Source organism: Gavialis gangeticus, unplaced genomic scaffold (assembly GCF_001723915.1).
Source record: "Gavialis gangeticus isolate Ggan-Ray unplaced genomic scaffold, GavGan_comp1, whole genome shotgun sequence".
NCBI lineage: Eukaryota > Metazoa > Chordata > Crocodylia > Gavialidae > Gavialis > Gavialis gangeticus.
This window is the reverse complement of record NW_017728995.1, coordinates 33982821-33994358: the sequence shown is the minus strand read 5'-3', so window position 1 is coordinate 33994358 and position 11538 is coordinate 33982821. Positions and strand designations below refer to the sequence as shown.

Sequence of the window (11538 nt, the reverse complement as noted above, 5' to 3'; positions counted from 1 at the left end):
CTAGTGCAACCCCTGCTCCAAGCAGGACCAGCCCCAACTCCATCATCCCAGCCAAGGCTTTGTCTACCCGGGTCTTCAAAACCTCCAAGGATGGAGACTCCCCCACCTCTCTGGGTGACCTGTTCCAGTGTTTTAGCACCTTCAGGGTGAGACAGTTTTCCCTAATATCCAGCCTCAACTTCCCTTGCTGCAGCTTGAGCCCATTGCCACTTCTGTCATCTGCCCCCACTAAGACCAACCCAGCTCCATCCTCTTTGCAGCCCCCCTGCAGGGAGGTGAAGGCGGCTATTCAATCCCCCTCGGTCTTCTCTTCTCCAGACTAAATCAGCAGAGTTCCCTCAGCCTCTCCTCATATATCATGTCCCCTAGCCCCTGAATGATTTTCATTGCCCTCCACTGGACTCTCTGCAACTTGTCCACATCCTTTCTGTAGTGGGGGGCCCAAAACTGGACACAGGACTCCAGATGTGGCCTCCCCAGTGCTGAATAGAGGGGAGGAATCACAGCTGTTGCTCTACAGGCATTGCTCCTATCAGTTGAGCTATGGTGACCCAGTGCCTGTGTGATGGGTGCATGGAGCTTCATAGCTCTCCCACAGTCAGTGCGTGTCCGGGGGGGAATGCATTGGAAAGGTAGATAGAAGGGGCTCCCCTCCCTGCATGCAGCCCTTCCCAGAGTCGTGCTTCATTTGGAAACCATGTGCATTATTGTGTCACCAGACTCTGGGGCAAGCTTGCCCAGCCCGTGCTATTGGCATTGTGTTAGCAGCACTGCATGCCTGGGGCAACAACTGAGAAGGACACCAGGCAACAGGCTGTACCTACATGTTCCCCCTGCGCCTGCCACCTTGCCAAAATTGGGCAATGTGGACCCATGGAGCAGTGGGGCGCTCAGTCAGCATCACTCCCAGGCTGTCTGTCTCAGGCGTGCTTGTAGGTACACACTCAGGGCTGTATGAAGCCTGGCCCATGGGTTTGTTTCTGGGATGCACGGTGCAAGTGAGCGAACAGAGCTTGCTTCTGAGTGCATTGCCACTGGGCACAGGAGAGACAGTGGACACATGCCCTAAGTTTGCCTCTGAAGCACACGCACCCAATGCATCTGTTCCAACATAGCAAACCCTTTCCAGTCTAGCCTTCGTGGAGGGAAACTCCGCAGACTATGCATGGACCATTGCAGCAGGAGATCCTGCAAATGCTATCCTGCTTCCAAGCCTTGCACTTGCCCTCCTTGGCTGGCATTTCCTAGTTTTCTGAGAGAGGGCTGGCAGAGATGTGTGCTAGCTATCCTACCCACTGAGACAAAGCCCCAGGTGGTGGGGGGAACACAGTACCGAGCTGAAGGCTTCAGCATTAACCCAAATGCATCGGCAAAGGGTGGAGAGCCAGGTGTCCCCCTCCAAACTTTGCCATCATCAAGCAGCAGGCCTGGGTGCATCTCTACCCAGAGGTTACTGCCCCTCTTGCAGGGAATAACCCAGCTCTGTGCAAAAGACCCACACCGCAAGCAGCTGGCCAGCCTGGTGCAGACTCAGTTCAGGGATGGTTTATACCCCAAACCAAAGGCAAGCAGTGAACCTACATTCATGCGACAGCTCAGCCACCGGATCCTTGCACAGAGCTGAGATACGCTGGAGGGAGCAACGTCTCTAAATCCCATCAGCTCAAGATGCCTCAAAGCTTTGGCTTTAGCAGACAACTGTTCGAAAACTTCTCTTCTCCTCCTAGCTGGTGTAAGACTCGAGGCTGTAGCAAAGCATCCCAGTCAGTATATAAGTGCTTTGCTTTTCTCTCTTCAGCAGATAAATATCTACTTACACCACTGCTATAAGCCAACCCAGCTCAGTAGTGATCTCCGTACCCCCGTGGCGTCTTTAGCCAATGGTATTTTACCTCCTTTCTGATGGGATTGCTTCAAAATGTTTGCTGTTTCATCATTTTACCACCGTCTCCAACCAATTCTCCCTGCCTCTCTGTCCTGACCATAATTCACTGCTTTCTGACGTGGTCATAACAAGGACAGGGCTCCTGAGCAAAAGCTGACAAGTGCCCACATAAAACAGCCGCGGCAGTACCAGAGGATGATTGATTACAAAGCAGTGGGATTTTTTTTTTTATTTTGGGCTTGTTTTCCAATCTGTCAGACCTGCTCACAGAGATGTGACAGGTCAGATCATAGGTGATGGGCACCTTTACTTTGACCGTGTCTATTCTGTTTTCTTTCTTTCTTGGAAAACACCCTGGAGTTTAGTAGATTTTGTGTTAAAACAACCCACAAAAAACACTTTTTTCCTCTCCTCTTCCTACTGAATTACTTGGGGGTCGCTGTGGTGTGACACACGAGGCCCTAGTTACTTAAAATGCGCCTGTCTGAGGTGCTGGGGAAGGTCATTTGAGGCACAATCCTGCCCCAGGTGGATTAACAGGAAAGGCTAGCACCCACTTTTCTAGTTTGTCATAGGCTGGCGGCTGATTTCATACCTGCGTTTTATTTGGAATAACTCCATGTTGCAGGATATTTTTTTTACCCCACTCCATTTTCCCTTATGCCCTATTTAGTTGCATACAACATGGATTGTTTCCCCAAAAATCAGCCCTCCAAAACCGAGTTGCACGTTTCAAGGAGGGAAAGCGAATTTCCTCTGCTGAAAGGAAAGCATGGAGACACTGTGCTGTAATGGCTGTTGCTTCTCTCCAAGCCAGCAAGCAGTAGGGGTGAAGTCCAGTTTTAACTCGCTCGCCGTTCCTGCCGAACAGGCAGTAGCTTTCAGCTGAGCATCCAAAAGCTGCTGTCAATTGGGCAGCAGCTGTTAAAGGGCTAAAACTGTCGCCTTTTACCTGGAGCAGCTGGGGAGCAATCTGCCATGACTCCGGAAAAAAATCTTTTCTTTCTACATCAGGCTTTCTGGAAACAATTTTGGGGAAAAATATAGTCGTTTGTCTCAGCTCCTTGGGTCAGTTGTGACTGAATATTGGCTATGGCCTTTCAATCCTCGAAGGCAAAACAGGGGCAAAAGAGGATAAGATCCCCAGGGGCAATTCATGCCTCCAACACCAGAGAAAATGTAGGACCTGTCTTCGGGTGCAGATGATAGAAAAGGCTGCCCAGGGTATATTACTGGGAAAGGCGGAGAAAACCGGATGGTATAGCCTGGTTTGGCCAAATGGTGGTTGTGGGAGTAAGGGGAGGGTTGAAGACCACCCCTCATGAGTGACTAATGTCCCAAGAGGAGGGGGTTATATCTCACAAGCTACAGCTGAGCACCTGAACCAGAAACATCTGGGAGAACATCTGCCCCCATGGCCCATCGATTGTGTCATGGCATGAAACACGGCCAGCGTGACATCCATTGGGTTTCAAACACAGTCTTTTCTAATCGGTGCCTCCCTACCCCCCTGGCTTGTTCCTTGGGTTTTTCATCCCATTCCCCTCCATGTGTAATGCATTCCCTGGTGCAGCGTGAAAGGCCGCAGCGACCCAAAAGAAAGCTAATTCTGCAGGAGAAACCATGGCACAGACCTGTCCCCACAGCCCTCCAGGGACTCCAGTGACAGGACGGCACCTTGATCCCCTTGACACCTCCAAAACCCCTCTCAAACACTATCGGCACAGGCCAAATGCTGTTGGGAGCACAGCGTGCCCCCTCCGTCTTTCATCCCGGTTCCCTTCGCTGCAGCTTGGAACAGCAACAAATTAAAGGCTTTTTGGAGATTGTCAGGGTATGACCATGTCCCTTTATAACCAGATTGGACCCAGCGCTGTACAGCTCCATCCTGCAATGCTAGGGGAGAGGTCTGGTCCCCAGATCAATAGGGAAGGCTGCAAGGCAGGGCCCCTCCAACGCTGCCACGACTTGCCACAGAGATCATTTATCCTGCCTCTGCTTTCCCGTTAGCAATCCCAGAAGCAGCCCCGTGGCCATCACAGCCCCTGCTGAGATGGGCGAGCAGCAGCAGAGGAAGTCCATTTAGTTTCTTTTATTTCCATTTAGCAGCTGTCAGTGGGGAGAGGGAAAGCTGCCGGCCCCCGCTGCCCACCCGAGCTGTGCAGGTCCCCAGTGGGTTTGCTTGCAGGGCGCTGAGCTAAATCGTTGCAGCCTTCCTGCCTTTCCAGAGCAAACAACGAGATGTTGGAGGAGGCCGAGCCAGTCTGGAAAGGGGCTAGAGGACGTAGAAGTCGCCGCTGTTGGATAAGTCGGTGTACTGGTGGAGCGCCAGTGCCGGGATCGGGGCCACGGGGGGCTCCGGTCTGCTCCCGTTCTGCACCCTCCGTGCCTCAGGCCTGCCTGGTCTGCAGAGGCGAGTCTCCCATTTGGAGTCAGCCGCCGGGCGGCTCTTGCTGAGTTTACCGTCCTCGTCGCAGTAGGTCACGCAGCACCGGCAGGCCAGGAAGGGCTTGGTCTGCTGCGTGGCCTTCGAGCGGGGAGCCCAGGTGGCACCCGGCGGCGCAGCGGCGGCTTCCCAGGGCTCTTTCGAGCGGTTCCTGCGCCGCTGGAGGTGATCCAGGCTGATGTCCGACTGTGAGGAGCAGCTCTCGTTCCAGCCCGTGCCGTCGCTCAGGCTGCGGAGGGGCAGGGCGAGGCGCAAGGCTTTCCAAAACTTGGAGCCGGACCGCTTGGATTTGTCCCCCTTCCAGGGGACGAAGGAGACGGACTCCTTCAGCTGCAGGATGCTGGGGTGGGTGCATTGCAGCGGGCGGTACTCCACCACGATGAGCTTGGTGGAGATGGCGTTCTGGCACAGGAGGCCCAGCTTGAACTCCAGCAGGCTGATGCTCTTCTCCGTCAAGTAGTCGGGGCTCAGCACCACGATCATCCTCCGGCTTCGCTGGATGAAGTCGAAGACGGCGTCGATGGTATCTGGAGGGGCAGGGAGAGAAGAGAGTCGCGTGAAGCCGTATCCCCACACCCAGGCAGGCACGGCCTTTTGCCCCTGGAGAAGAGAGAAGTGCATTAGAGAAGCCCAGAAAACTTTCGCCGCAATAAGGGAAGCGTGGTTGGCTTGTTCAATTAGCACTGACATCGCCTTTTGTATTGAGAGAGCAGCACAAAGCAATCGGGGACTCAACCCCCACGGCCTGTTTTCCAGAGGTTTGCAACTCCTCGAGGCTAGCCCCTCGGAAAATCCCCTGCATCTTCTCCCGTGTTGAACAAGCAGAAAGTTAGCACCCGAAATGAAGTGAAAAAGTTGCCCCTTAGCTCCTGGGTGCCTCAATCCTTCCTTCTGTAAAATGGGCTTTATGACACTAGTACCCTACAGGTGGGCTTCTTAGGGTTCATTCATATTGCATGAGGTCTTTGCATGGGAAGATGATGAATGAGGGGGGTTTTTTTAATTCCCCTGTGCAATACAGAAGGCCCTCTGTCTAACTTAGCAAAGACAAGAGACGCCAAGCATATTAGGGGGTTGCCAAAGATTTGTAATTAATGGCTGTGCAATGTATGGGATGGGAATTAACAGGGCTACACCACTTAACAAATTAATTCACCCTCATTAACACAATTACCAGGAAAGCCTAATGAACACAGAAAGGCTGTCCACTTCATGTGAGTGATGGCCCCTGGCACGAGGGAGCTGAGGACAGCATGCCACCAGCGACGTCCGACCAAGGCAGGGATTGCTGGAGGTCATGTTTTAATCAGCTCAGGGAGAAGAAAACCCCTTTTTGCAGGGGGATCCCATAAAGGACTTTGCACACTGGGGCAACCCCAGCGGTTTCTTCCTCCCCTCCCCTTCAGGCCCCTAAGGCCTTGGGGCAGCCGCATCGAGGGAGAAGGCAGTACGACTGCAACTTGCTGCTCTGTAACACAGCTTTTGCAACGTTTTGGGATTTGCATCTGGCTTGCTGTTATAGGCGTGGGCCCTGCAAGGTGGCACCGGGGGTGCTGCGGTGCACGGAGGTAGGCTGGATGGAAATCCAGGGGTCTGCCTGACACGACAGTGCTGTATTTCGGGAGAGTCTGAGCCCTGAAACGCACTCTGCTGTGGTTACTCTCCTAAGACGAGGCAGGGTAGACGGGCACCGTATAGAAGAACGAAATCAGAAATGCATAAGCTTCCACGAGCTTCATTTGATCAGATGCTGGGAAAGGACACGCACCAAAGAGCATCAGGCAGCGCTGATGCCGGTCTGAGCTTGTATCGCAGCTTAAGTGCTTGCCTTTGAGAAGATGCTCGTGTCCAGCTGTGGAGGCCTCTTCTTTTCTCCGGCAGCAGAGAACTTGGTTTTAGATGATGGTGACAATAATAATACGCAAGACGTAGGTAGCACCTTGTGTCTCACCTGCCCTTTTATTGGTATGGGGGATTTCTACTGACGACGTCTCATCACACAAACTGAGGAGCATTCACTGACACTGAATGGCAGCAGGTGTAAAAATCAGTCAAAAGAAATATTTCCTCCAGCAATGCATGGTTAAGCTCTGGAATTGCCAATGCATATTTATTATCATCATCTCATGAATGCAAAATATTAAGCAAGGGATGTATGGCATCAAGAATTCAGAGCAAAACCTCATTCAAGTTAAGAACAAAGTTTCCCTGGAATCATTGCAGAATTTAAAGCCTTATCCCAATTGCCACCATGAAGATGTGCAGACACGTGTATCTTGGAAGCTGTGTTGGTCTGAGACAAAAAGAAATGCAAAAATCTAGAATTCTTGGCTCAGAAATACCTCTTATAATTATTACTATTTTTTATTTTTTTGCAGTTGCTCAGTTGGTCTAATAAAAGGTATCATCTCTGAATGGGGAGTCTAGATTTTTGCATTTCAAATATTAAGCCAAGAACTCAGGATTTGAAGAACAGATTTTACACGAATAGTCATTTCAGCAGGTTTGCACGTCCATATTTATATTATAATTTAAAGAGCTGGTTGGGAGTTTTGTTTCGTTTTTTTACTAAATGGTTGTTTTGGGGATTTTTTTTGTAGGAAAACTGGTCCATTGAAACAAACTGTTCCTAGGAAAAGATCAGTCTAGACAAATTTCCCATTTGAAAAAATGGGGGGAACAAAAAACCCTTTTGCAATTGTCTATCTATCCCATTTCACAGGAAGCTGGACTGTATCAGCAAGCCCCATCGCCTCTTATCAAGGACAACATCACATCACCCCTTTCATAAACTGATTGAAGCTCTGACCGGAAACTAGGCAGGTTTCAGCATTTTTTTTTAAAGCAGTTCTTTTTTTTCCAAAGCAAAATTGTTTTTCCTTTTTGAAATGTAAATTAATTTGCAATAAAACTTAGAACTAATAATAAAAAAAAAAGATGGAAATGCTTTCACTTGGATTTCAAAAGAATGGAAAATGCCTCGATGGCCCCAATCTTACTATTTGGTTTTTGCAAACCTTTAGTCTGGTTAGCAAAAATGCTGGTTTCCATTTTTTATCCCTACTTAGGAGGCTGGGGGAGATGTTCAGTTCTCACTCCTTCTCTGCTCCATTCTTGCTTCACTGGCATTGCTTTTCTGACTTTTGTCCAGTAAAGGATTGACCTTTGCTGCACCAAGGGGACTGCAGGAAGGAAAGTATACTGGTAATACGCCTGCTCTTGGTCCCTTGCAGATTTTGGTACCTACTCAGATACCCGTGTCTGCTGCACAGCACCCCAGTTATAACCGAAGAATGACATTGAAAAGCCGCCCCTTTGCATTAGCTTGTTATGATGGGATTAGGGGAGGCATCGCATAATTAGCTTGATTGTGGTCCACACTGATTGCGCCCTTTCCAGTTTGGACAAAGACCTCCCCCTGCATGACTCTGAGCAATTCACTTAGTCTCCTGGGGCCTAAACCATCATTTATAATGGAATAATAATGCTTCCTTTTGCTTTGTTCCTGCCTTTTCAGGCTGAAGTCTCTCTGAGGCCGGGATCGTCTTCCCCTGCATTTCTACTCCCGAGGAGGTGTCTGGACTATGTATTCTAACGACTTACACAAGACTGACGTGCGGTGCCTGGGGTTGGGCCTGGGATGATTTCTACCCACTCTGGTTATTCTGCCCAGGCGCGCTGATATTGGGACAGGATCCTCTGAGGGAGGCACAGGGCCAGCACAAAGAGGTGCAAAATTGCGAACGAACAGAAATGCAAAAGTAAAAATGGTTTATTGAATAGCCATATCAAACACTGACACTTTGCAGAACAAAAATGAGATGTGAGATCACACAGGGCAATGTGGGAACAGCCATGAAAGAAATGATATGGGCGGAGGTGGGTGTCCATCCCAAAGTGAGCTGCTTCCCCCCACCCCACCCCTGTGAAATAAAATGGAAAACTTTACATGAAATAATGCTAGATTATAGCACAAAAACCACATGGATACGGTGAACTAAAGGGATGAGTTGGCTGCTGCTTTCGGTGATGAGTTAACACGGCTTGTCTTCTCTCAGGGCCACGGCCTAGAAATCCCTGCTGTCACTGGAGTGACTGTTTTACACCAGCAAAATAAATATGAATATATTATTAATATTTTTAATCAGACCACTTAAAAGCAAGCAAATGCAAATCAAACAAATGGGGACTCATTTCCTAATGCAGACACCTCCCAAAATCTCGGCAGATGCCCTCTCCCTGCACCCCAAAGGCGGTTCATGCACCACGCTACCGCTTGGGAGCTGGCAGAGCCGTGCACGCGCGCACTCATTGCATCTAATGGGAACAAGGAGATCTCATTTTCATTTGGAGCCTATCTTCCTGCCTGCAGTCGTTATGGCTGCCTGATGGCCACTTGGCCTGCTTTTCAGAGGAGAAGATGAGGCAAGGAGGAAAATGCAACTGGATGAAGTGCTGCAGCTATCATGGCCTCACCCTGCGTAGCAAAAACCACGGGTGCAAATTGATTTGGGCCGAATGGGTAGAGGAGGAAACAACCATGCTCCCTCCGTGGACAGCAAAGCCCCTGGGCCCATGTTACTTCACTGAGGTCAGCTGGGATGTGGCATCCCAGGACGATTCGTTTCCTTGGCACTAAGCATGCATCATTTGAGGCAGGGATTATCTCCCTGTTTGTGGTTCAGACCGTGTCCGGCGCCGAGGGCTTTGCAGCTGAGGCTCCCAGGAGTTATGCTAATAAATGCATTGAATTAGGTAGCAGTAGTGGTGTGCTAGATGGCTGGAGCGGGGTCCAGTCAGGCACAGCCAGGACCCCCAACAGCACAAATGGGTACGGCCCAGTGAAGCAGAGAGTCTCCAAGCTCCAGCTGGCTCTTCGTGGCTTTTTAAAACAGCACCATAATGTGAGCTCAGGTCTCGCCTGCAGACACAGGAATGACAGGGAGTCATGGGGAAAATACCAGCTATGCTTCTCCTACAAACAGCACGCAGGCACGTCCAGGGCTATGAACCCAAAAAGGTGTCAAGATCACTGCACCTGGAGGAGCTCCCAGACAGTGCAGAGCTTGGAGACGGTAGTAAATGACCCACAGGACGACTGGGAAAAACAACTGGTCACCTGAATAATAAATTTATAAAGTTTCTGAGTTAGATGTAATGAATGCCCATTAGCCAGTTTGGGATAGAATCAAAACCAAATTAGACTTGTTAAATGATAAAAGTTATAGAAATCCGAGAACTTGAAGCCCAGGGATCTTATACAACAGGGCACTAAAGGGTCATCATGGTGGTAGGGACAGTCTCAGGACGTGACGGCACTAGAAGTTCGCCGCGGGGAAAATTCCAGTTGGTGGGTAAAACCTTCCCGCCAAAGAAATTTTCCATGACATAATATCCGAGCCCAAATTTGGGAGTGGTGATGAGTTTGGGCAGGAGGGGCCCTTGACGGCAACTCAGCCAGTATATAACCTGCAAAACCACAGTCCCAATTTGGAGGTAACCTCACTTGCAAGAACAACAAGGGAAGAATCGCAAGTGCAGCCGGATCAGACTGATCACCTGAACCGCCCTCTCCGTGAACGCAAAATTTTTGTTCACACTAAAGCCGCTAAGCGCCCAAGTGGGACCGGAAAAAGGGGACTCGTTTCTATCACTACCGGGGCCAGCCCATTAAAAATGAGCATATATCAGGGTATTTGGCTTCCTGGAATCCTAGGACTGTAAGTGTAATGTAAGTGATAATAATTATATCTTTTCCAATTCAAGTTTAACCCTTAGTTGAAATCTTAACTAGTCTTAGAGTATGTGGCTGTAGTGTTCTGATGTTTACTTTGTCTTGAGAACAATATAATGTTGTGCACCCAATAATCATTTTTCAAATAAAATTGAGTTGCATGAATTAAGGTGTGATCATTGTGAAATCGTGCAATTAGCTAAATACTCTCCAACCAGGCGCATCACATGAATCAATAAATAGTGTGGGATTTTCTCCAGTCCACAACCCACTAGAGAACGCAACCCTCCCTGGAAAAGCAGCACAGAGCTGGCCAGCCCCAACAGCTTTATATTCTCACTTATAGCTGCCCACCGTCCAGCTGAGCGCTGGGATAGCATCGTGCGCTGTGCTAGCAGACAGGCTCTCGACCCAGCACGTTTGTGCCCCGATGCAATGGTTTAGCATCCTCGTGGCAGCCCGTGCATGCTGCCTCTGGGTGCTCAGTGCCAGCCGACCTCTGCTCCCAGCAGCAAGATGTGGGGCTCCACCAGGACCAGAGCTGGGCTCAGGGCTGAGTGCTTGCGAGGTCCTCCGCTTCAAACCTGGCTGCGGGGAAGAGAGGAGGGATGGCTGGAAGACAGGCCACACTCACGCCCCGCAGCTGAGCGCCAGTGACAGCAGGGAAGGAGAGAGCTCAGGACCAGTGGGACTAGTTCATGGCCTGAATCCCCTGTGCTAAAGCATTGCATGGTCCTTGGGAGTCGGCGCTCTGCATCTGGAGAGCCAGAGCTGCCAAGAGCATGCACATCTCCCACTTTGCCATGACTGCAGAAGCCCAAAACCTAGAAGGCGCTGGCTTGGGCTTTGCAAAACATGATTCAAAACTCGGCATGGTTTCAAATAGGAGGGCACATTGCCCAAACCAACAGCATCGGGAAGGCACAGAGAGCATGAGAAATGCTTCATAGCTTTGGTCTCCCTCCAGTTCAGAGGCTGCAAAAATGGGGTGGCAGTGCCTGCTTTGCAAACCCTCTGGGTAGGGCTTTCTTTTTTAAACCCAAACCAGTGTTAATGTGAACCTTATGTTACAAGGCCTCTGGTTCAGACCGATGACTCTATCTTTGCTTGTCTAGGGCAGGGCCTTTCAACCTTTGTTTTTAGACTCAAGACACCCCTTGGACAACATCGGCTCTGAGTTTCCACTTGGTTTTAGTCTGCAGAAAAATAAGAAGAGTAGTTTTTTCTGTTGCAAAGAACTCAAAGACCACTGCTATGGACGTCTGTTTGAAATCTCGGGGTGAACTGTGTTTGTCAGCCTAACCGTGCTAATGTTGAGGCACCCCTGAAAGGACTCAAGGAACTACTGGGTGCTGTGGCCCCTGTTGAAAATCACCGAGCTAGGGAGAGAAGACAGCTGTGAAGCAGTTGGCAATGAACAGAAGCTCATACCTCCATCCTATCGGGTTGCACAGCAAAAAAAAAAAAAAAAGG

General features: G+C 50.0%; 1 protein-coding gene across 1 annotated transcript in view; it reads right to left on the bottom strand.

Annotated features, from left to right (window-relative positions):
• Positions 1-2195: 2195 nt before the first annotated feature.
• Positions 2196-11538, bottom strand: part of IL1RAP (interleukin 1 receptor accessory protein) — a 65971-nt gene continuing 56628 nt past the window's right edge. The window contains exon 11 of the mRNA XM_019503480.1: positions 2196-4858. Within this exon, the coding sequence (XP_019359025.1) occupies positions 4161-4858 (698 nt within the window). The 3' untranslated portion in view covers positions 2196-4160. The remainder of the gene's footprint in view (positions 4859-11538) is intronic.